At 37.9% G+C, this 26,740-nt stretch overlaps 1 protein-coding gene across 1 annotated transcript in view; it reads right to left on the reverse strand.

Moving 5' to 3' along the window:
• vps8 (VPS8 subunit of CORVET complex) overlaps nucleotides 1-24,206 on the reverse strand; it is a 136,636-nt gene extending 112,430 nt beyond the window's left edge. The window contains exons 1-13 of the mRNA XM_084091643.1: nucleotides 24,036-24,206; nucleotides 23,665-23,733; nucleotides 22,605-22,737; nucleotides 22,383-22,477; nucleotides 16,120-16,152; nucleotides 15,986-16,040; nucleotides 11,313-11,437; nucleotides 11,101-11,187; nucleotides 10,946-11,013; nucleotides 9,742-9,895; nucleotides 6,436-6,495; nucleotides 2,939-3,046; nucleotides 64-144 (exon numbers count right to left, since the gene is read on the reverse strand). Of these exons, the coding sequence (XP_083947769.1) occupies nucleotides 64-144; nucleotides 2,939-3,046; nucleotides 6,436-6,495; nucleotides 9,742-9,895; nucleotides 10,946-11,013; nucleotides 11,101-11,187; nucleotides 11,313-11,437; nucleotides 15,986-16,040; nucleotides 16,120-16,152; nucleotides 22,383-22,477; nucleotides 22,605-22,737; nucleotides 23,665-23,733; nucleotides 24,036-24,107 (1,140 nt within the window). The 5' untranslated portion in view covers nucleotides 24,108-24,206. The remainder of the gene's footprint in view (nucleotides 1-63; nucleotides 145-2,938; nucleotides 3,047-6,435; nucleotides 6,496-9,741; nucleotides 9,896-10,945; nucleotides 11,014-11,100; nucleotides 11,188-11,312; nucleotides 11,438-15,985; nucleotides 16,041-16,119; nucleotides 16,153-22,382; nucleotides 22,478-22,604; nucleotides 22,738-23,664; nucleotides 23,734-24,035) is intronic.
• Nucleotides 24,207-26,740: the final 2,534 nt, after the last annotated feature.

The following is a 26,740-nucleotide window of genomic DNA, read 5'->3' on the forward strand; positions in this document are numbered from 1 at the left end:
GAAACTGCACATTGCCATAAAAGTAATCAAACTCAAATGAATGTTCGTGAGGGTCTGACTCACGCTCAGATTGATGAGGTCACAGTTGAGTTGGAGCTGTCTCTGTTTGATGACATGGATGGTGCCAGACTCATCTTTTTTAACCTGTGCACCAAAACAATAGATTGGGTTGATTATTGTATGAACTTTATTAAAGGTGAAGTATGCCACTCGTTTGCCACGGTTCGGACCAAGGGGTCAAGGTTTGATTGGTTAGCACGTTCCAGTTAGTCCATGCTGTAAGATGTGGTTTTATATTCAGTAGCATTTAATTATTAATCCATTGTATTTTGCTATTTTGTTTTTTATTTTATTTTATTTTATTTAATGGCTATTGTTAGATAGTGCTAAAACTCAAAAGTTTTTGCAAGCAACATAATTATGTATTACTGATTTTAATATATTTTAGCAGATGTTAAACTAGTGCCCAGATTTTCTGTGGCTCCAGAGTGATTAGGCACGTGGCATTAGCAGTAGGGTTGCACAATTAGAGGAAAAAAATCGAATTGCAATTTTTCTGACAAAAATTGGGATTGCTATTTAAATTTCAACAAATAGGCTACAGGTTTGCTATGCTTGTTTTCAGAATTGCACAATTTGGCCAAAAATGTCTGAGCACACCCTACTACGAGACACACCAGATCATAACCTGCTCACATGTAAAACACAGGGCATATATTTATTTAATTAAATCACAGCTTTTGCAGTTTGATAATCTCATCAAGCCATATTGTGATTTCAGTTTTAATTTGATTAATCGTGCACCCCTAATTTAAGGCTCAGGTAATTTGGTCCTAAAAATCCTTGTGTGCCAATCAGCAAATATTTCTCCGTATATATACACTGATGAGCCAAAACATTATGACCAGTCACAGGTGGAGCGCATACCATTGATCATCTCCTAACAAAGCCACATATTAGGGTCTGGGTAGTTGGTCACTTGGTTGGTTGGGAAGTAGATGGTAAACAAACAATCACTTCTCCTAATCAACGTGTTGGATGCAGGAGAAATGGGCAGGAATAAAGATCTGAGCAACTTTGACAAGAGCCAAATTGTTATGGCAAGGCGATTGGGTCAGAGAATCTTTGAAACGTGAAGGCTCGTGGGTTACTCCTGGTCAACAGTGGTGAGAATTTACCAAGAGTGGTCTGAAAAGGGACAAACCGGCGACAGGGTGTTGGACGCCCAAGGCCCACCGATGCACAAGGGCAACAAAGGCTATCGTGTCTGGTCCGATCCAACAGAAGGTCTACTGTAGTACAAGTCAGACGAAATTTTAATGATGATTAAGGGAGGAAGGTGTCACAACACACAGTGCATCACACTCTGCTGCATATGGGGCTGCGTAGTCAGAGTGCCTATGATGACCCCTGTCTAATGCCGAAAGCGCCTACAATGGGAGCATTGGAACTGGACCTTGGAGCAGTGGAAGAAGGTCATCTAGTCTGATGAGTCCCATTTTCTTTGACATCATGTGGACAGATGTGTACATGTGTGCCATTTACCAGGGGAAGTGATGGCACCAGGATGCACTGCATGTGGAAGATGACAAGCCGGTGGTGAGAATGTGATGCTCTGGGCAATGTTCTGCTGGGAAACACTGGGTCCAGCCATTTATGTGGACATGCATTTGACATGCTACCTACCTAAACATTGGTTCAAACCAGGAACACCCCTTCATGACAATGGTGTTTCCCTGGTGGAAGTGGCCTCTTTTAGCAGGATAGTGCACCCTGCCACACTGCACACATTGTTCAGGAATAGTTTGAGGAACATGATGAAGAGTTCAAGGTGTTGCCCTGGCCTCCACATCTGTGGGATGTGCTGGACCAACAAGTTTGATCCACGGTGGCTCCACCTCGCAACCTACAGGGCTCGAAGGATCTGTTGCTAAGGTCTTGATGCCAGATACCACAGGACACCTTCAGAGGTCTTGTAGAGTCCATGACTCAGCAGATCGGCGCAGTTTTGGCAGCACACAGAGGAACAATAGCATATTAGGCAGGTGGTCATGATGTGTTGGCTCATCATTGTGTAGTTTTCATATATGTCCTTGTTTTGGACAAACAGGTACAGTTGTCCCTCCCCAAACCATTAGTATGTCCGACCACTTGAGATGTTCGAACAGAATAAAACTGACACAGTTCACCTTAAAGGACAAATCCAGTGAAAAATGAACCTAGGGGTAATTAACACATGGTTACCGAGTCGATCGTTCCCTGCGATGCGTTTTCATGAAAATCGAATGTATAGAGTTTTATCTTTAAAAACAGATTAGCTCATAACAGTAGTAAATGGGGCACAGAGTAAGTAAAAGTAAATCGCTAGTTAATACCACTAACAAGGCTCAAAATAGCCTCACACTAACACGGTAGCATAATGAGGGTCCCTACATGCAAACCGAAGCATTGAGAACTTTGTAAGTGTACAGACAGTTTAATAAGAAGATACTTTATAAAGACAGTACATTACGCGTTTACAGACAGGCGTCATCTTGGAAAACAGTCTCGACTAATCGAGTCACGAACGCCGTGCTACGTTAGATTTCACTATGCGTAATTCCTATCGACCAGCTCACTTAGCACGGCGTTCGTGACTCGATTAGTCGAGACTGTTTTCCAAGATGACACCGTGTTAGTGTGAGGCTATTTTGAGCCTTGTTAGTGGTATTAACTAGCGATTTACTTTTACTCACTCTGTGCCCCATATACTAGTGTTATGAGCTAATCTGTTTTTAAAGATAAAACTCTATACATTCGATTTTCATGAAAACGCATCGCAGGGAACGATCGACTCGGTAACCATGTGTTAATTACCCCTAGGTTCATTTTTCACTGGATTTGTCCTTTAAGTCAAGATTCCATTTATCACTTTTAAAAGAGTGTTGCTCAAACAGACCAGCAGGAAGTGGATGGTGTCTCCTCTACAGAAGGCCAGAACAGGGTTGATTGCTTTCTGTACTGCCACAAACTGCCACGCCAACAAGGGAACGCTCGTAGGATCCGTCTGCATACAAAAACATAAAAATGTATGAGATGGTTAGAACTGCCAGAGGAGAACTGGCCCTCGACTGAGCCTGGGTTCTCCCAAGGTTTTTTTTTCTCCATTAGGTCACCTGATGGAGTTTTAGGACACCATTAGGTCACTTGATGGAGTTTTTCGGTTCCTTGCCACTGTTGCCTTTGGCTTGCTCAGTTGGGGATATTTTGGGGATATTTAATTTTATTCTATCAATCAATAAATTCCACTAGAAACAAACTTTGTTGTATTATTTTATTTTAATACTGTGAAGCTGCTTTGATACAATCTGTATTGTGAAAAGCGCTATACAAAAAAAAAAAAAAAACTGCAATGATTAAAGTCCAGACCAAAAACACATTTATCCTGCCACTTCATTGTTAGCACTATGTTCATACTGCCACACTTGCTGGTGCTTTTTAGACTTTGCACTTAATTGGCATCTTTTCCTACCAGCAGAAATAATCACTCCTCACTACACTGACTTTTCCTCTGTGAAAAGGATACAAAGAAAATGTTTGCAGGAACCTCAAAACTCCATCATAACCCAAATCAATCATGTGAAGGCAAAATTGAGTGATATTTGCATGCTAATGGGCAGCTGGTCCAAGTGCTCTGTAGTAAATGAATCCAATTTAGCTACATTTAATTGAAGAGAACAACCTCCACACAGGCATAAAGGAGACAATAGACCAGATGAATCCAGTTAAACAGTCACTTAAGGACCAATGTGGAATTTAAATGTAACTTCCAATAAAAAGTTTTACAGTTATTGTACATAAAAAAGTGATTATCTAAAATGATGTGGCAGAAATCATGCACTGACATGTCTAAATTTAGTCGGAATAATCAATTTGCAGATAATTTGCTCTAAAGCGTGAAATGAAAGTTAAGACCAACTTTACTTCCGTATTGTGAAGTATTTCTGAGTGAAATGAATTATCTGGGGGAAAATGTGCAAATGTATGTGCATTGGTGAATCATTTACAGTAACACCAGTAACATAAAATAAACATGATTTGTCTATAATTTATTTGCATTATTATTTCACGCCAACTTTAAAATCGAAAACTCACTCTCATGTGGCTCTAAATTCAACAAATGCAACAAAACAGATTTTTTTCATAAGCATGCTGATCACTGGCTGTCAAATACAATTGCAATTTTGAAGTTGAACAAAAGTCTAATGGGTTTGGAATGAAATGACTGAGTAAATGACAGAATTTAAATTTTTGGGTGAACTAACTCTTTAAAGACCAATTCACACCACACAGACAAACGGCAACAAACAAGTCTGCCGTTGGATTTAGAATTGTATGAAAAATAACTGTCATGTTCACACTGCCCCAACAGACACCAACAAGCTGATTGAACATGTTCCGACTAACGCCAACATACGCCAACAGGGTTCACATACTGATCCGACAAAACCCAACAGACGTGTTTGCTGGCGTTTGTCTGGATGGAACTAACCTTAAATTATGCATGATTACACTGAGATCAGGGCTGTGTAAAGTTAGGTACTGCAGGATATATACAGTGAGGAAAATAAGTATTTGAACACCCTGCTATTTTGCAAGTTCTCCCACTTAGAAATCATGGAGGGGTCTGAAATTGTCATCGTAGGTGCATGTCCACTGTGAGAGACATAATCAAAAAAAAAAAAATCCAGAAATCACAATGTATGATTTTTTTAACTATTTATTTGTATGATACAGCTGCAAATAAGTATTTGAACACCTGAGAAAATCAATGTTAATATTTGGTACAGTAGCCTTTGTTTGCAATTACAGAAGTCAAACGTTTCCTGTAGTTTTTCACCAGGTTTGCACACACTGCAGGAGGGATTTTGGCCCACTCCTCCACACAGATCTTCAGATCAATCTACCCAACCAGATCAGTCAGGTTTCTGGGCTGTCGCTGAGAAACACAGAGTTTGAGCTCCCTCCAAAGATTCTCTATTGGGTTTAGGTCTGGAGACTGGCTAGGCCACGCCAGAACCTTGATATGCTTCTTACAGAGCCACTCCTTGGTTATCCTGGCTGTGTGCTTCGGGTCATTGTCATGTTGGAAGACCCAGCCTCGACCCATCTTCAATGCTCTAACTGAGGGAAGGAGGTTGTTCCCCAAAATCTCGCAATACATGGCCCCGGTCATCCTCTCCTTAATACAGTGCAGTCGCCCTGTCCCATGTGCAGAAAAACACCCCCAAAGCATGATGCTACCACCCCCATGCTTCACAGTAGGGATGGTGTTCTTGGGATGGTACTCATCATTCTTCTTCTTCCAAACACGTTTAGTGGAATTATGACCAAAAAGTTCTATTTTGGTCTCATCTGACCACATGACTTTCTCCCATGACTCCTCTGGATCATCCAAATGGTCATTGGCAAACTTAAGACGGGCCTTGACATGTGCTGGTTTAAGCAGGGGAACCTTCCGTGCCATGCATGATTTCAAACCATGACGTCTTAGTGTATTACCAACAGTAACCTTGGAAACGGTGGTCCCAGCTCTTTTCAGGTCATTGACCAGCTCCTCCCATGTAGTTCTGGGCTGATTTCTCACCTTTCTTAGGATCATTGAGACCCCACGAGGTGAGATCTTGCATGGAGCCCCAGTCCGAGGGAGATTGACAGTCATGTTTAGCTTCTTCCATTTTCTAATGATTGCTCCAACAGTGGACCTTTTTTCACCAAGCTGCTTGGCAATTTCCCCGTAGCCCTTTCCAGCCTTGTGGAGGTGTACAATTTTGTCTCTAGTGTTTTTGGACAGCTCTTTGGTCTTGGCCATGTTAGTAGTTGGATTCTTACTGATTGTATGGGGTGGACAGGTGTCTTTATGCAGCGACCTCAAACAGGTGCATCTAATTTAGGATAATAAATGGAGTGGAGGTGGACATTTTAAAGGCAGACTAACAGGTCTTTGAGGGTCAGAATTCTAGCTGATATACAGGTGTTCAAATACTTATTTGCAGCTGTATCATACAAATAAATAGTTAAAAAATCATATATTGTGATTTCTGGATTTTTTTTTTTTAGATTATGTCTCTCACAGTGGACATGCACCTACGATGACAATGTCAGACCCCTCCATGATTTCTAAGTGGGAGAACTTGCAAAATAGCAGGGTGTTCAAATACTTATTTTCCTCACTGTAAATGTATCAACTTGTACATTGTATTTGCAGTTGTTGAGAAGAGGAAAAACACTAGAGATGCAGTCAATCAAATGTACGTGCTGTGAAAACAAATACTAACATAAATCTTAAATACATTACAGAGGGTATAAGTTTATGATTTAGATACCGTGCCAATAGCTGCTGGAAAAACAGAAACAGGCATGAACACATTCTGAGAATGAAAGTGTGTACTGCACCTTGCCGTAGGGAAAAGTCATCCACACTTTGAGTGAAGGCTTCAGTCCTATCAGCAGAATCTGTCAAAATAAAGAGTTCAGAGGCTGAATAAAACTGCAGTCAGACGGAGAGGATCTGATTGTGTTTGGATGTTAGTGGCTGACTGGTGCCTCAAACAAAGAATTAATTCATCTGACAATACTGATATCAATTACTTTCATGCTAAATAAAACTTAACTTATTTTAAAGCAAAAAAGCCTACAACTCAGCACAAAATATTCTAGATTTCACCCAAATAAAAGAAAAATGTAAGCCCTTTGACAACACAAATTTCACCCAATTTAATGCAGTGATACAGTGACAAGTTTAGGGTTGGTAGGTGTTTTTTTGTTTTGTTTTTTGCATAAGACAAACAAAAAAACATAAATTTTTTTTACCAGTGTCACATGACCCGAAATCATTCTAATATGTTGATTTGGTGCTCAAGAAACATTTCTTATAATCAATGTAAAGAACAGCTGCCACATAATATTTTTGTAGAAACAGTGATACATTTTGTTTAGTTTATTTGGATGAATAGAAGGTTCAAAAGAACAGCATTTATTTGAAATAGAAATTTTCTGTAACATTATAAATGTCTTTATTGTCACTTTTAATCAATTTAACGCATCCTTTCTGAATTATTCATTATTATTATTCTTAAGTATTAATTTCTTCATTTCTGACCCCAAACTATTGAACAGTATTGTATGTTATGGGAGTAATCAAGATGTATTCAAATATATTCTTTATTTTCATTCATTATTATAATACTGTATATAAAAATAATGAATGAAAAAAATTGTTTATCAAAATTAAGCAAAAACCAAAGACTGCAATGTATCAATATTGATTTTCATCAATACAGTAAGTCAGGCTGAACAGGAAAATTGACAATTTAGTAAAAGTACAAAGAGTAGCAGAGATGTTATTTGATAGCCGAACACATGAAACAAACACTGGGCCGAAAAAATAAATAAAATAATAATTCTTCCGTTTCAAGAGATTTCAGTTGGTACAAACCATGTTTATTCTCGATGTAAATGAACCAGGCCTCCAAACTGTAACTAAGTGGTTAAATTTTGCATTTTAGATCGCATCGGTGTGATTACAAAACTGTATTTGATTATGTGCTGCCATATTATGGGAAATACCTAAAGCCAAAAAAATCCAAGAATGGGATGAAACAATGCTAACCGACTGAATTATCTGAATAAGCCAATGGACAGTGCAGCATGACCAACTGCATAGCACTGAGACTGAGTTTCAACTATGCATCCCAGCACAAATATGAACAGCACTGCACACTTCCAATAATGATTAAAAATATTGTTAAATAATATTTCTTATAGGGGAATGAGGGGATAAAATCATTTTTATTACAATAACATTAGTATGTAAAGTTTCTAAAATTCCATTGTTTAGTAGGGCTGGGAGAAAAAAAATCGATTCACCTAGTCATCGCGTTTTTTTTTTTTTTTTTATGATTCCAAAATCGATTGTTTTATTCCAGAATCGATATTAATTCAAATTCAATTGCTTTATTTTTGTCCTTGCTTGTAGATGAGGTTGACAGAAGTTAGCCACTTTCGTTCCAACAGACGATGAAATGTGTCGTTATCGAGTGACGTAATATCCCAAGTGGACGCGTGGAGGACACGTGAGACTGAAAGCACTGAAAAGCCCTGCACGATTCATCTTTAAAAGACTGTGATCTCAATTCAAACACCCACGCGATCTTTCAATTCGTCTGTCTATTAAACTTTGACAAAATCATATCGCAACATTCAAAGCTGTGTTGGCGCTGCCGCTGACCCGGAGAGAGTTGTCATGAAACAGCTTCACAAGCAATAGTTAAAATTATCATAGAAGTACTTGGAAAAAAGTTTAAAGTTCAAATATGAACACTGATGTCTACGATAGTGATCAAAATAGATAGAAGCTAGCTTTTGATAGAAAGTTGGTGCTTAAAATAATGCCACTAAGTGGCGACAAGTGACTGTTGAAAAAAATGAATTTGTTATTTAATCATTTATTCAAGAGAATGTAGTATTGTATTATTAAATAAAAGTCAGAAAGATGTGATGATTTGTTTTTGTATGACTATACATCATGTACAGTCTGTATAAGTGTATGATTTAACTTTTCCCGATGGTCTAGTGTTAAAAAAATGCACTATATTGCAATATCGAATCGCAATACTTGTAGAATCGCAATTCTTAAAAAAATAAATAAATAAATAAATATCGCAATACATATCGTATCAGCACCCAAGTATCGTGATAGTATCGAATCGGGAAATAGTTGAATCATCCCAGCCCTATTGTTTAGTCTACTATTTTTTATACCAAATACTAGAGCAGCTCAACTGATCGTTAAAAGATTGTAATCTTGATTCAACCACACACACCATCTTATTCCTGAATGTCAACGATTCGGCTATGTCTATAAAACCTTTGACAAGTATGATCACGACCCAGAGAGAGCAGTTGTCATGTATAACAGCTTCACAAACAGTCTTTTCAGCCACACAGTACCATCATTTCTGTGTTCAAATAATTCAAATTATCACATAAGTTTTAGTTTACAGTTCAGATATAAAAACTGATGATGTATACGGTAGTGAATAGAGTAAACCACCTTTTAAAAAGTAACTTGGTGCTTCAAATAAAGATTGCATCGATTTCATCGTTACACCAGATGGTGACAAGTGACAAATTTTTATGTCACTGAATCATTTCTTCAAGGGATTAATTCAAAAATGCAGATTAATCTAGTACTGAAACTAGTGAAATCTTTGAGTGAGTCGTTGAATCATTCATTCAAAACGATTGTTTTAATTCATTCACATTAATGAAATATATTTAAATAGATTGCAGCCATTCATGTTTTGTCAGAAACTCTAGTAAATTAAATGCTATTGTTTAGTTGTTTATTCACAATCGTGGGAGAATCGTGTTTCTACTTAAAAAAAAAATTGGGATTCTCATTTTATCTGGAATCATGCAGCTCTACCAAATAAAGTAATTTGCTTTGTAGAAACCACAGCTGCCATTGTATTATTATAATACCACATTTAAATGAAAGACACAATACTATGGTCAGTATTGGGGATTTTTTTTTTTAAATCTAAAGAGTTCTTGGAATCAGCAGTTGAAATCATTTCAGAAAATTCTGAAATAGAAGTCATAATACTTAACATCGTTATACATTTTGCTGATACAGTACTGTGAGACACAAAAGAAGGTATTGTGACAAACGTAGTGAGTAGACAGTACTGAGTATACCTTAGTGAGTGATGCCATGGCCAGAAGGGAGTACTGGGTAATGGGATGATCTTTCAGTTCAGGTCCAGCATGTAGAGGCTCAACACAGCAAACCTCACCTTTAGAACCACTGAATAAACACCTGGATTCACACGTCCTCATTCCCATTACCCTCCTAGAGAAAGAGAGAGAGAGAGAGAGAGAGAGAGATTATTAACCACTGATAATAGAGTGCCAGCATTACAGCAGTGAATGATAAGATGCCTCGACAGGTTATAAAGATGTTTTTCTTTTCACTAAACAAAGGCATTCGGTGGAGAATGAAGGAAAATTTCCTTCTCCAATAAGGCATGAAAGACTACAGAGATAACAGCATTCATCAATTGATACGGATTCAGATAATTCTGTTGGCATCTATTGGACTTTGAATGATTAAGTCGAGGGGTGTGACAGAGCTCTATTCTAAGCCATTGGCAGGAAAAGCAATGAAAAATGAAAATAAAATAAATTAGAAATATGATGCAAATTTGAACATAATACTAAACATTTCAGTTAGTGCTTATAATAAAAAATAAATATAAAATAATATATAATATATATATATTTTTTTTCTATTTTTAATGTTATATTGAAACAACAAACTTTATGTAACAAACAAATAGAAACTTTTACGGCAAAAAAAATGATAATTTAAAATGCGAAAACCCTTTTAAATGAGGCATGGTATTCTGTTTGGCATTAACCAATCACATTCAAACTCTTAATGAAAAGTAATTATAATCCTCCAGTCATCAAAGTGATTCTGATTAGTGCTGAATAAATTTCAGATACTTCTGTAGGACATTCTTAGTATTTTCTTGGCTGTACTTTATTGCGAAAGCCTGGCTTGCAAAGAGCTTACAAAGGATGAGTTGGGATCTCTCTGTGGATCAGAAGGGTACAAAAGTATTTCCAAAACATTAGCTGAGCCATGGAACACCATGAAGTCAAGTGATGAAAATGTTGTTTTAGGTTTTTAGTTTTAGTTTACAGTATCAGCCTATGGGTCATTGTCAGACAGACAGTGGATGAAGCTCTACTGCCCCCTGCCCAACAGTTATCTGTACTACAATGTGACAATGTCACTTTTGTTTATCAAATTAGATTCAAGTTATTACATGTAATATAAGCCGAATCAATGTACTTCAATTCAATCATATCTTGAGTTTTATAAAGCACATCTCACCTGAATGACAGCTCAAACACTGATCCGCCACTGTCATTACATATAGCTAGAGCTGGGTGGTCAGTGAACTGTAGAAAGAGAGAGAGAAAAGTGTTTTATTCAATGTCAATGAACAACAAAGTGTGTGAAGTACATACATAAGTGCTGTGCAGAACCTTCACATGTAGTATGGCAGTGCCGGGTGGATGGGCGTCTGTGATAGTGCGGAGCAGCTTCCCATTGGCCAGATCCCACATGGTGATCTGCATTAGAAATAAATGGACACTTCCCATTAAATATGTACATAAACATTTTATCTGACCAGATCATTATGAAAGTTATTCGCAATCGAGATTGTTTGTCAGTTTTAGGGTTTGTTGCCGCTCACCTGTCCTTTGGCAAAACCACACAGTAGTCGTGTGCAGTCGTGATTAATACTGAGAGCTGACACCGCACCGTACTCCGCTCCTGTCGCTGTGGTGCCCAGGCAGAGACGCAGAGCCTGGTTCTGATCTGAAATCATAATTTACAAATTAGGAAAAGCAAAGTCCAAGCAAAGAATTTACGCAAATAGTAATTTTGTAATAATACTTGCAAATGCAGCCGCAAGCAAAACACAAACAAACAAAAAGCGTGCAAACAGCCATGGCAAACTTCTCAACCCATATTATTCTACTACAAAAAAGACGCTTTAGCTGGTTTAACATGCTCTTATGTCATTTCACACTAGCCATGCAAGCAGCATGTATTTTTTGGTGCCCATGTTAACAGGTTAGAGCATTCACACTGCACGAAGTGCGCAATATTTTTTGTGACAGTGCACTGTTCCTGGCCAATAAGCAACATCACTATAAAAACATCTCAGTAAATCCGCATGATTCATGGGTTCACAGAGATCATCGCCACCCAGCGGTGAACAATTGAAATTTAGACACTTATGACGTAACAAAGACTTATTTACTGAAATCACAGTAGTCAGTTTGACTACTGGCAGTTTGATACATTGGCTTGTCTCTGTCTCTCCTCATCCTTCAGTCTCCTTTTCTCTCGCCTCATCTGTCCTTTCTGTTCAGTCTCGAGGGTACCCCACTGCGAGGGGTGATGGGGGTATGTGGCAAGCAGGGCGGGGCCGAGAGCTGTGGAAACGGAGCGAGGCCGGTGGCGCGAGTGCTAATGAGCCTACGGAGGTGCTCCGGAAAGATAAACGGAGGAGTGACGACAGTGCTAGACGAGAAAAGACCAGGCCTGGATTTTATGTTGGTGTTTTGTTTTAATTTAAGCGGCAGTCGTCTGTGAGAGGCTTCCGCTTTACTTTCGGTTTGTTGTTTGTTTATGATTAAAGTTACGTTGATCATTTGCCGGTTCCCGCCTCCTCCTTCCCTGAGCCTTTAAACCTTGTTACAATTATATTGTTACAATGGCACCTGTCAAGGTTTGGGATATATTAGGCAATCACTTCTTGAATTGCATGTGTTGGAAGGAGGAAAAATGGGCAAGTGAAAAGATCTGAATGACTGATTTTGAAGGACCAAATAGTGATGGCTAGACAACTGGGTCAGAGCATCACCAAAATGACTTGTCTTTTGTGGTGTTCCTGGTATGCAGTGGTTAGTACCAACCAAAAGTGGTGCAAGGAAGGACAACAGGTAAACCAGCGTCAGGGTCATTGTGCCCAAGGCTCATTGATGCATGTGGGAAACGAAGGCAAGCCCGTCTGGTCCAATCACACAGGAGAGCTACTGTAGCTCAAATTGCTGAAAGACTTAATGCTGCCCATGATAGAAACGTGTCAAAACCAAGCGTGCCGCACAAGCCCTGAAAAGTGAAGCCAAAACGTCTCGATCGCCCCCCGGTGACTGGTCCTAGTATAGGTCATAAGCCCCGCCTCCCTGTGTTACCAACTAAACAATTAAATTACACTTCAAATATCTTTTTTCCAAAGGTGGTTTCTTTCATTTGCTGTCGTTTTTAACACGCTGATGTAAGTTCAAGTGTCTGTTTCAAAGATAAGTTGGTTTTTAGTTAATTACGTGATGCGGTGGTGTAACGTCATGATTGACAGCTGTGATTGACAGGTTCTCTGAGCGTAGTCACTGAAGCACCAACGGACATTTTTTTGCGGGATCTTCGGAGGACTGAGGAGATTGTATTTACTTTATTTTAACAAGCCTCTTGTCGTACTGCAATCAATTTTTAAAAAACTGTGCAGAATGCACTCTCCCCGAGTGCATTCTGCGAGAGTGAGGGCGGAGCGTTTATTTCACGGCTTTACTTCCTGCTCACTACTGCGCAGGTCTGGTCCCGAGATCGCTACTGCGCAGACTCAAGTTCCAATATGTCAGCGCCATATCGGGACACTGCCGGCTTCAGTTCTCATCAATGGAAGAGAGCGAAGGGGCGTCGTCCATCTTTTTTTACAGTCTATGGTCAAAACACATAGTGCTTCACAGTTTGCTGCGTATGAAGCTGTGTAGCCGCAGACTGGTCAGTGTCCATGATGACCCCTGTCCACCATCAAAGTGCCTACAATGAGCACATGAGAGTCAGAACTGGACCATGGAGCAATCCGATCCATGGAGGCTCCACCTCCCAACTTGCAGGACTTAATGGATCTGCTACTTCTGTCTTGGTGCCAGATACCACAGGACACCTTCAGAGGTCTTGCTGAGTCCATGTCTTGATATATCAGAGCTGTTTTGGCAGCATAAGGGGCCGTGGATATATGCGATATTAGGCAGGTGGTTTTAATGTTGTGGCGGATCAGCGTATGTCTACTGCAGTGGTTCTCAACCAAGGGTCCTGGGTCCACTAGGGGGCCTCAGCAAACTTCCCAGGCCTTAAGATAACTTAAAATAATAATAATAATAATAATAATAATAATAAAAAAACACTTTAAAATAACATTGTTGTCTTTGAAAAGTGTGATTTTAACTAGCCTTATTTTATGTGTGATTTCTATACCTGGTCACGTAATGTAAAACAATTAAATTTTGTAGGTATGCCAAGATCTAAAATGTGTTATTTTGTAGAAAATGGGAGAGTTAAAAAAATGAAAAATTAAAAAATAATAAAATGCTAAATTAATAATAAAACTACATTGCATCATCATTTAAATGATTTAAACTAGAAGTATATGTTACATGTTGAAGACTAATTTTACCATACTGTATAAACTACACTACACAGAATGCTACAGTATATGGCTTAACATCATATATGGTGTGTGTGTGTGTGTGTGTGTGTGTGTGTGTGTGTGTGTGTGTGTGTGTGTGTGTGTGTGTGTGTGTGTGTGTGTGTGTGTGTGTGTGTGTGTGTGTGTGTGTGGCCTGGTAAACCCTACATTATGGGGACAAAATGTCCCCACAAGGATGGCAATATCCGGAATCCTTGTTCGTGTGGGGACATTTTTTGGTCCCCATGAGGAAAACGGCTTATAAATCAAAAAAGTGATGTGTTTTTGAAAATGTGAAAATCATTATGTCTATGGAAAGTCCCCATAAAACATGAAAACACTACATGAGTATGAGAGAGTGTGTGTGTGTGTGTGTGTGTGTGTGTGTGTGTGTGTGTGTGTGTGTGTGTGTGTGTGTGTGTGTGTGTGTGTGTGTCTGTGTCTGTGTCTGTGAGAGTGTGAGAGTGTGAGAGTGTGTGTGTGTGTGTGTGTGTGTGTGTGTGTGTGTGTGTGAGAGTGAGTGAGTACCTGTTAGTGTGTGTGTGTGTGTAGGGGGGACATAATCGCATCACACAAGAGTATGGTGGTGATCTTAAAAAAGAGTGACAGGCTGACGATGATCAGATGACTACACAATAATCTGCGGCTCAGTGGTGCACAAGAAACGCCCAGTATGAAAGCACAACAGACACATGCAGCTTTTTGTGCTGCTTCTGCTCAAGCTTCCGGTGTGAAACGTGCATTACTGTATTGCAATGCTAAACATGATGGAATGGAAAAGAATTAAAATTGTGATATTAAAAAAAAAACTACTATATTAATACATTACCTTTTCCTGAAAAATCCACCCCAGACAAGCCAAGGCAGTGAGATAGTAGTTTAAAACACTCAAAACACATACTATTATAGTAGTACATTTAAAGAGTTTTAAAACTGCATTTTGATGTTAAGAATCAGTGATAAAGCACTGTGATAAAGTGCAAAAGATTAATAGATGATTAAAAATATAACATCTTTGCAAAAAACCTTAAAGTCCCCCTGTGGTGAAAATCAAGTTTTTAACGTTGTTTATATGTCTATGTGTTGTTTTTTATATGCTTTAAGACAAACCATGTGCAAATTCATAAGTCAACACCATTGCCAAGTATTTTCTCCTTAAAACTGCAGTGAAAAAAAGAAATCGACAGTGTTTCTTATGTCACAAACTACCCTGTAACCAATCACGTCAATGTGCCGGCGGGCTTTAGCATTTCATTAACAGCGAACTAGCAGTGGAGTCTCGAGAGATACCAAGTTATTTTTTTGTTGATATAAAAAATCAGGTAGAATTAGCAATATAGCAGGTGTATGATGTATATTACGATGTTATAATGAACTATATGCCTTTCTCCACTGACGTTCTGAGTTGTTCAAAGCGTTTCTGATGATTGTTAGAAGGCAGTCTAAGATGGCGAATGGGAACATAGTTTGTGTAACATGAGCAACACATTATTAGCTGTTTGATAACCATGTCAAGCAAAAGGCTAATCATATTAATTACCGTTATGTGTCTAACATTGTAAAGAGCATTTTACATTGTAAAGACCATTCTGCAGCATTTACCTCAGTAAGTTGGTCGAGTGAATCTGTGATCTGGCGTGAGAGAGTGGAGGCGGGGCTAATTTGTATATTCATAGTTCCGTGTATACTTAATGAAGTTGCATTCAAGCTATTTTAAGGCATGAAGGCATTTTTTTCACAGGAAAAAACATTTAAATGTGTAATTTTGGTGATCAAAGATGAGCTTTAAGGGATAACATTTTTGACTACAGGGGGACTTTAAATAAATTTCACTGTAGTGTCCTTTATCAACTTTAACACAACAGGACAGAACTGAATGATGTGCTTACCAAATACTAAGGCCAGACCATGTGATGTCCCTACAGCAATCACATTTGAAACAGTCTGCAAACACAAAAGCATTTCAGACATGAAGAAAAAAATGAAAAAATAATTAGAAAACACAAGTAAGTCAAATACTCACTATTGCAGTTGGCAAGCCAGCATCAACTTTATCCTAAAGAGAGTTGGAAAGAGTAAAAGCACAGAATTAGAGTTAAGAGAGAAACAATTTCACAGGCATAGAGGAAATTTCTTTTGAAAGAGCCTCTGGTTTACAGCTCTAAATTATATATATATAAAAAAAAAAGGATTGTGCACTATTCAGAACTGAATTAGTCAGGGGGCCAATTCTGAAAAGGGCTTCCGTTAAGACTTTTGCGGACATGTTTTGGTACAAGCTGTCACCCTATTTTTTTAGTTAGAAGACACCCATAGGTAAGATATTAGGGTGGTTGTCAAGCTGAATTTTTTTTTTTGTGACTTGTACAAGCAATTTCAGGCCAATTTCTTGGTTTCCTGCTCAACACGACATGCCAACAGTAAATGTTGAATATCTCCACAACCACAAGGACCATATTCATAAAAATGGTATCAAATGAAAGCCAACACTCATGGGATGTCTGCTGAAGTTCAGAATGAACATTTATTGTACAGTGTAAGAGACAACAGAACTAGAACATGAAAAACCTAACCTAGTATCCCAAAACCTATATCAATCAGTACCCATATCTATGGGAATGAGTCAAGCCAAGTTTAAAGCTTGTAGGGAGAGACAGTGCAATGCTGCACAAGTTATAATACTTTAATGTCAAGGCGGAAATTTAGAACTGTAGATGATGGTCTATGGTGCTATTTGAATTAATTAGTGTACCAGGTTGTAACACAAATTATATTTAATTATCACTATAGTTATTAATTCCATCCTAACAAAACTGCTCTCTCACTTCTTTAGGGTTAGGGGTTAGTAACTAGTTAGTAGTAATAACTATGTAATAGTCGTATGTAGGGTTGGGTATCGTTTGAATTTGAACGATTCCGATTCCGATTCCAATTCCTTGTTTCGATTCCGGTTCTTAACGATTCTCGATTCCGATTCTTTTAAGAGGTAGGGTCAAAAAAGTTTAGATCAATTTTAATTCTATGAATTTTTTACTTTTTATGAACTTTACTATGAATTTCTCACAGGGCTGTTTTCAACTACAGTACAATATAAATATCAAATCTATTTTAAACAATTTTTTTAGGATATTTTAAATGAGCTAGCTAACCAACGGTCTTTCTGAAGGAAATAGTCTGACCTAAATGGGCTATCAGGTAAAATAGGCTAAATAAGGTTGTTTACACTCATGTGTAAATGTGTTTTCATCATTTATTTATTTATTTATTTTACGTTCGCCGGCATCGCGCGCAGTTTTCAAACGAACGAGCAGAGGACGAGAGAATATGGTTGTAACTTGCAAGATACCGAAGAATAAGAAAACATCATATAAGTACGTTTTTAAAGTTTAACGTCAGGGTTGTTTGCTCTGAATACATTTTATGAGGCACTGTGAGTTAATAGGGGAACGTGAGTAAAATGAATCCGATCGCTCAAACCACTTCAGGAGGTGGCCTGGGCCGCATTCCAGACGAAACTGGACAAGTGTAAATGCATCTGGTTGTTGAAACCACATATGTAAATTGTCCTCCTCCCAAAAATGCAAAAAAATAAATAAATAAACGTGTGAGAGCGTGTTATAGGCTATGTAATGTAATAGCCAGATACGACGATACTGGAACACGCGCGTCACCGCAGATGAGAAGCTGAGCATCTGTTCATTAAGCCAACGTGCAAACTATCGCAAAGTAAAGTGAAAGTAAGTCGCAGACGCTTAACACATAATCATCATCATTAAAAGTAAAGAAAGAAATGATCTTACCAGGGCTGTTGTCACTCTCTCTTATTGCGGTCTTTGATTTTGAAATTAGCTGATGATCAATAAAATGCAGCTCATATCTGTTGCTTTCAGTGACGTGCACAATCTGCATATAGCGCGGGAATTGAAGATCGGATTTAAATCCGTTTCGCAAAAACACATTTATGTGACCAGGTGTAAATGGAATCGTTTTGATTAATCAGATAGCTATCCAATATGAGAAAACGCATGAAGTGACCAGGTGTAAACAGCCCCTAACAGCGGTGTCTTCTTCCGGTCGGCAGACTGGGAATCGAAACTAGGAATCGAAATTTAAACTTTTGAACGATTCCGGGAAAATCGCAAAGCTAGTCCCGGTTCCAATCGATACTCGATACTCGATACCCAAGCCTAGTCGTATGGCAAAGGTATGTTTTTCCCCATCAAAGCAGTGGCTCTCAGGTTGGCAGAGGTTGGCTCTCAGGTTGTCAGTCTCATCCCTTTGAGACTGAATGGATTGAATAAGCAAGGTCAAGCTAAGCACAATGCAAATAATGGTGTGTGTCTATTATATTGCAAAAATATTGCACAGTATTATACTACAATAATCTCCAGAAAGAGCACAAAGACACCACTTCCTGAAAAATCACTTCAATCAAAGGGCTTTATCTTGGCTGTATTTTCCATATTTGTCTTGACAAATGAAACATTACAGAATGCATAGCTGATATAAAAAATTGGATGACTCATAATTTCCTACTTCTAAATTCTGAAAAAACAGAGATTCTAATTATTGGACAAAAAACTTCCTCACGTAATAACCTAGAATACTGTCTAACACTTGATGGCTGCTCTGTTAAGTCTTCGTCGTCGGTTAGGAACCTGGGTGTGCTCTTTGATACCAATCTTTCATTTGAAAGTCACGTGTCTAGTATCTGTAAAACCGCATTTTTCCATCTTAAAAATATATCTAAATTACGACATATGCTCTCATTGACAAATGCGGAACAATTAGTTCATGCTTTCATGACATCAAGGCTAGATTATTGTAATGCTCTACTGGGTTGTTGTCCTGCACGCTTAATAAACAAACTACAGCTGGTCCAAAACGCAGCAGCTCGAGTTCTTACCAGAACCAGGAAGTATGACCATATTAGCCCGGTTCTGTCAACACTGCATTGGCTCCCTATTAAACATCGCATCAATTTTAAAATATTGCTGATTACTTACAAAGCACTAAATGGTTTAGCTCCGCAGTACTTGAGCGAGCTCTTAACGCATTATAGTCCTTCACGTCTATTGCGATCTCAAAATTCCAGCCAGTTGATAATACCTAGAATATCAAAATCGACTGCTGGCGGTAGATCCTTTTCCTATTTAGCACCAAAACTTTGGAACAATCTTCCTAACATTGTCCGGGAAGCAGACACACTCTGTCAGTTCAAAGCTAGATTAAAGACACATCTCTTTGACCTAGCATACACATAATACATTATAGACTTCTATAATTCAATGTTAGGCTGCATAGATTAGGTCAGCCGGAACCGGGAACACTTCCCATAAATCCTGATGTACTTGTTACATCATGAGAAGAATGGCATCTACGCTAATTTTAGTGTCTTCCTCCCGCAGCCTGCCGGATCCAGGCCGTATCCAGATCTGACGAAGGACCTTTGCCTGGACCCGATGACAACGCAGTGCTGAAGTGCCAACTAGTCTCTCCCTATGGAGGATCCCTTTACCACTCTACTGATAAAGCGTCGTCGGGAAAACTCAATTTGCGTATCTACCCCGAATTGATAAAATAAAATAAAATTCTTAATCAAAACTATAAGGAAACACCAGTAATTTGTTTAGGCTTGGTTTGTAGGGAATTACAAACCTGCACACATATATTCAAACGCACATAACTATAGAACCAATTCTTGATGCGCATATGAACGCCATCAGCTTTTCTCACAGGATCGCGTTTAAAGTTTGTGTAGAGAGAATGGTGTCGTCTTAGCGGCCCCTAATTTAATAACAAATGATCGTTGCGACGGAAGCGAATCAATCAAAACTAACTTTAGCTGGAAAATAACTTTATTAAAGAACATCTATAAAGCCAAAACAATCTTACCTTAAATTATACGTTTATCTCTGTAAAGCTGCTTTGAAACAATCTACATTGTTAAAAGCGCTATACAAATGAAGATGACTTGACTTGACATTTTTTCCAATCATTATCTCTTCCTATTTGTTTTTCTTTGGACGCTAGGCTTACAGCTCCCTCTGGATCCATGTTATCTCATCTGAAGGCAAAGAAATTTGTCACTACACTAGTCTGATTGGTTTCTGAGTGGATCACTACAATGTCCTCTGACATAAGCTGAGGGCTTTGCTATCTAACAAACTTATTAACACTTTTAGCTAAAGCAGACTGTAAAATAGGCTGCTGTGCAGCAAATAAATTAAAAACATAATATTTCCATTACACATCTGCACAAAAGTTAATTTACCTATTAGTAAGTAAGCTAGTAATTATGAAAGTAAATTAGCCTAGCTATACACTCACCTAAAGGATTATTAGGAACACCTGTTCAATTTCTCATTAATGCAATTATCTAATCAACCAATCACATGGCAGTTGCTTCAATGCATTTAGGGGTGTGGTCCTGGTCAAGACAATCTCCTGAACTCCAAACTGAATGCCAGAATGGGAAAGAAAGGTGATTTAAGCAATTTTGAGTGTGGCATGGTTGTTGGTGCCAGAAGGGCCGGTCTGAGTATTTCACAATCTGCTCAGTTACTGGGATTTTCACGCACAACCATTTCTAGGGTTTACAAAGAATGGTGTGAAAAGGGAAAAACATCCAGTATGCGGCAGTCCTGTGGGTGAAAATGCCTTGTTGATGCTAGAGGTCAGAGGAGAATGGGCCGACTGATTCAAGCTGATAGAAGAGCAACTTTGACTGAAATAACCACTCGTTACAACCGAGGTATGCTCAATAGATCAAGTTAATCTGTTGTGTGATTGTGTGATTCACTCCTTTATAAAGTTTTGTTCACACTGTACTGTTGACACCTGCTGTGATCATCTTCTGTGGATCTGCTGCCTCAATCTGCTGCCAAATCACAGCTGTGCTGACACAACAGTGACCCTTGTGGTGTGATACTCTTGTGGTATTTATTGATTATTATTTTTTAATGATCATGCTTGCACATAAGTTGGATTATATTGCACATTTGCCCAAAATTACAATAGGTAACATGGAAGAAAATGGAAACACTTTGGGAAAAAAATCCGCTTTTACCACTTTTAAGAATATAGTGTTAAAATGGACAAAAAAACATTTTCTAAGCTGACAACCTGGCTAGAACACATGTTGAGGGGTTAAATATTAATACTGGATAGGTTGTATACTTGTACCAAAAAGTGTCCAACAAAGTTTTCATATCAGTTTTGGCCCCCTGACTAAATTGACAATGCCTGACTTTGAACTAATGCAATGGAATAAAAAATAATAATAATAATAATATACACATATATATTGTACTGCTGTATAGTATAGTTTTGAATAATATTAATTTATTAAATATATATTGTTATCATACATACAACGTACTGCATTTACACACAGCATATTTAGTATAGTATAGTATAGTATAGTATAGTATAGTATAGTATAGCATACACCAATGAGCCAACACATCATGACCACCTGCCTAATACGCTGTTGTTCCTCTGTGTGCTGCCAAAACTGCTCTGACCTGCTGAGTCATGGACTCTACAAGACCTCTGAAGGTGTCCTGTGGTATCTGGCATCAAGACCTTAGCAACAGATCCTTCGAGCCCTGTAGGTTGCGAGGTGGAGCCACCGTGGATCAAACTTGTTGGTCCAGCACATCCCACAGATGTGGAGGCCAGGGCAACACCTTGAACTCTTCATCATGTTCCTCAAACTATTCCTGAACAATGTGTGCAGTGTGGCAGGGTGCACTATCCTGCTAAAAGAGGCCACTTCCACCAGGGAAACACCATTGTCATGAAGGGGTGTTCCTGGTTTGAACCAATGTTTAGGTAGGTAGCATGTCAAATGCATGTCCACATAAATGGCTGGACCCAGTGTTTCCCAGCAGAACATTGCCCAGAGCATCACATTCCCATCAACGGCTTGTCATCTTCCACATGCAGTGCATAATGGTGGAACATCACTTCCATAGGTAAACGGCGCACTGTTGACCAGGAGCAACCCACAAGCCTTTCTCGTTTCAAAGACTGTCTGACCCAGTCGCCCTGCCATAACATTTTGGCCCTTGTCAAAGTTGCTCAGATCTTTATTCCTGCCCATTTCTCCTGCATCCAACATGTTGATTAGAAGAACTGATTGTTTCTTTACCATCTAAACTACCCAGACCTTAATATGTGGCTTTGTTAGGAGATGATAAATGGTATTCGCTTCACCTGTGACCGGTCATAATGTTTTGCTCATCAGTGTATAAGCAGTGGGTGAAGTATTAATACTCTTACCGCAGCAGATACTATCTGGGCTGAGATGCCTTTCAGCACACTGCGTCTAAGAACAGATCCATGTACTGTAGTGTTAGTTTCCACTGCTTTCCTCCTCCTGAAATGAACAAACACAGACTAATTACTAAAAGGAAAAATACTATATTCAATCACAAACATGCATCACAACATCAATATAGAGCCTGTGCTGTCAATGTGTAGCCAGGTAAAGAAAGTGTCCGTTCCTTTTTAAGTGTGTGCGGTCTCCACTGTCAGAGCTGGCCAGAGAAGAGGTCTCACAGGAGTGGGCATCAATGTTCTCTGTGTTCAAAAGACACGTATCCTCTAGAATAAATGGCTCGTCCTCATCTTCAGGCTAAAAAAAGAAAAAGTTTTGACAATTGAAATATTAAGCATGTTAAAACAAAAACACTAAACAAAGACTATAAATCTTACTATTAAACCAAATGGTTTTGGTTTGTGAAATACAGATATAATGAGAAAAAAAGCATACATACTTTACCAGTGAAAAGTTTGGATGGATAAAGTTGATGATCATGGCCTAAAGGCTTATTCTTGCAGTTAGTTTAATATATTATTATTAAAAAGTTTGGGGACAGGACAGATGCTTTAAATTGATCGAATAAAACAATATAGACATTTACAATGTTACAAAATATTTAGATTTCAAATAAATGCTGTTTGTTAAAGTATCACATTTTCCACAATAATATTAAGCAGCACAACAGACCGTTTTCAACATTTATAGTAATAAGATGTCTCGCATCAAATCAGCATATTAGAATGATTTCTGTAGGCTAATGTGATGCTGAAGACTGGAGTTAACGGCTGCTGAAAATGCAACATCCAAGAAATACATTACATTTTAAAATATATTAAAATAGAAAACAAGCAGTTATTTAAAATTGTAATAATATTTCACAACATTACTGTTGTTATTGTATTATTAATCAAATAAATGCGGCAGGGGTGAGCTTTAGAGAATTCCTTCAAAACCATTAGAAATATCTTACCAGCCCCAAACTTTCCAACAGAAGTATATTAATTTTGTCTACATATCAACTTCTTTGTGAACCATTTTAATTATAATTGTAATGGACAATATTAGTGGATATGAGTGGATAACATTTTGATCGCATTATAATAATTCGCATTTGCGTTAAATCTGAAGTGTGTAAAATACTCATGTTAAAGAGTGAGTAGGTGTGCCCAAAATTTGACTGGCATATCCGCATATCTAAAAGGGTGACTATAAAGGTAAAAGATAACCTGACATACTGACCTCATTCAGAATGCTCTCCAGGGTCGGAGGAGTGTCCACTTGAGGGATGTCAAACTCTTTATCATCAATCTAAGAGGTAAATAATGCTTAATATTAATATACTTAATAGTAATACACACATGTATCAAAGTAGCAAGATGCCTGCAATGACTGTGAATACTTTAGGCTTCTTCCCACACATACTGTACATGATAGCAGCTTAACATTTGAAAACAACATTAACATTTACAAAAACATATCACACAAATCACGAACTAACTGGCTAAGAAAAACAAAACCACATTAAACGCAGGACAACGCGAAGCATGTTAAAATAATTAACAAAATTAAACACAACCATACAGACAAACACTGAAGCAGCTCAGTCTTACCGCCTCTATTTCCATTAAATTGAGCTGTGAGGACGCAGAAACAAGACTGCGACTGTCTGGAGATTCAGCCATTGTACAGTCTTAGATCAGCTGTCGGGTGTAATATCATTTATATGATATGTTTATCAGTTGTAGTCATAATGCTCTGCACCAACAGTCTACATCCTTGAAAGTGTCGGAAGAGGTGGGACTTAACGGCACACGTAACCATTTCACTTCCTGTTTTGAAATATTTGTAATTTACAATACAATGTTCCTTTTCATTTAAATCGTACAATATTAGTGTCTATAATTATTGTTATATTATTATTTTGTATGCATTTTTATGTTTTGTTTTGCGTTTAGTTTAATTATTTATTTATTTATTTAATTCTTTTCACTTCTTTGTTCAGCCCCAATTTCACTTCAGTTTTACACATAGACTGTAAAAAAAATAGTAAAATGTTTTTTTATAGTGAAACAAAACAACATGGACATTAAAAGTTGCATTATGTTCGGACCCTGCCAAATAGCAATAATAATAATAATAATAATAATAATAATAATAATGACAATTTAAATTAATTAATATTTTTGACTTAGTAAGAAGTTATTTATTTACAATTAGCCTACATATCATGACTAGACTCACTATAAACCACACAGACTGCTTTAAAACAAATAGTTCGTATTAAGTATTACAATGTTAGCTTCTCCACTGGACAATATATTTGCAAGCTATATTTGACCAGTCGTCTCATTGCAGAGGTTTGCTGCCCCCATGCGTTTATGATTATAATAGGCCTAAACATTTCTGAAATTATTCAATTTGTTGATATTACTTTACACATAATTTCTTAAAAAATGTTTGCCCAATTTGGAAACGTGTGACACTATGTAATAGTTTGTATTGTCTTTTGTGACAATTAAAAAAATGCACATAGCCTATAGTGTATAATTAGGACTCATGGAATCAGATCCCATTCCCGTTTACACATAGCCTAACTCCATATAATTCCATTATAGCCCAACAACTATTCCTCGCAACAGGCCATGGTAATGCTTTCACACTTCTTTTTCACACAGTGCACTCCATTTAAATAATGGTTATTATTGATAAATTCAGATTAGATTTACTGTCACATCGGTCTGAATTGGAGTGAAAGTTCTATTGAAAAACTGCTTATGAAACTGTAGGTAATTATACCATAGTGTATAATGCATGAGATAGATATGGTACACTAACCCATCCTTTGTTAATGAGAGACCTTTTCCTCTTTTCATCTGCTGGCAGAGATACACCAGAGACAGCAGGCAAATGTCAACCTCGTCATTGCATTGCTCTGAAAAAAAGGACACTGGTTCTGTTGCAGTATGTAATGACAGACCTCACATTGTTACTGTTCCATTCAGTTCTTTCTGATATGCAGAAGAGGTGTGACAATAAAATTCCAAAAGTGCAGCCAGTTACTGTGTATGATTAATGCTAAACAATCAGCAGTGTGCATTTGTTGTCTGGAGTAGTAGAGTTAGTGAGATACCACTTTCTCTCATTTAGAGATATTTCAGTTCCCGTGGTTCCAGGAGAAGTATTTGACTGCTAGTCACAGATGGATGATCGTACTGAAGGAAGATCTGGAGAGGAATACAAAGACGGGGTGGTGTTTCTGGCTCTGGTTCAGGGTCACCCTCATGGACATATTTAGAACCAGCATCTCAAAATAGACTACTTTTCAAAACGAAAAGACCATACAGACTGCTCCAAGAACACTATAAGACCAAATTTCTGTTTATGCAATTGAATACTGTATTGCAGTATTGGTTTATTGGATCATTGGTTTTTTTATTCAAATGAACTGCAACCAAACCTGCTAAGTGTGAACACAAGTAAAACCAAAATTTGACTTTAAATCCATGTACGTACTAGCCTACTTTTCAAAAATGTGGGGTTTGTACGATTGTTTTTAAGCTCATTAATGCTGGATTTATTGGATCAAGTTAAAATATAAATTTAATATATTTCAAAAAGTAATTTATTCCTGTTATGGCAGCATTAGTCTTCAGTGTCACATGAACCATTTCTTATTATTGTCAGAGTTGAAAACATTTGTGCTAAATATTTTTTGTGGAAACCATTATATATAGGCTATATATAGGCCTATTATGGCAAGAATTATATTTATAATATGAAGTCTGAATATATAGAATGAAAGCCTGAATATATAGAATGAATGTCTGAATATATAAAATGGAAGTCTGAATATATATAGAATGAAAGTCTGAATAGAATGAATGTCTGAATATATAAAATGAAAGTCTGAATATATAAAACGAATGTCTAAATATATAAGACTGAATATATATATAGAATGAAAGTCTGAATATAGAATGAAAGTCTGAATATATAAAACGAATGTCTGAATATATGGAATGAAAATCTGATGTTATCAGCACCATCTTGTGTTATTCATCTACTATTTTTTATACACATTTTGAACAATGAGCGAGTTCGCAAGAAATTTAGTAGCAGCAATTTTAACTGGCAACCGTACTCAACATCGTTCTACTGATGAAGAAATTAATTCGCTATTTCATCGCGGAACCAGTAAGGGCTAGCGCAAAATGCGGCACTGGCATCTAGAAGCGGCACTTCCGGTGGCATCTCCAGCGGCCAGGACTTTCTCTGGCAGATGCCAGTGCGGCGGCATCTCCAGCGGTCATCAGTG

This window comes from Abramis brama, assembly GCF_963993115.1.
Source record: "Abramis brama genome assembly, chromosome: 2".
In the NCBI taxonomy this organism is placed as follows: Eukaryota; Metazoa; Chordata; class Actinopteri; order Cypriniformes; family Leuciscidae; genus Abramis; species Abramis brama.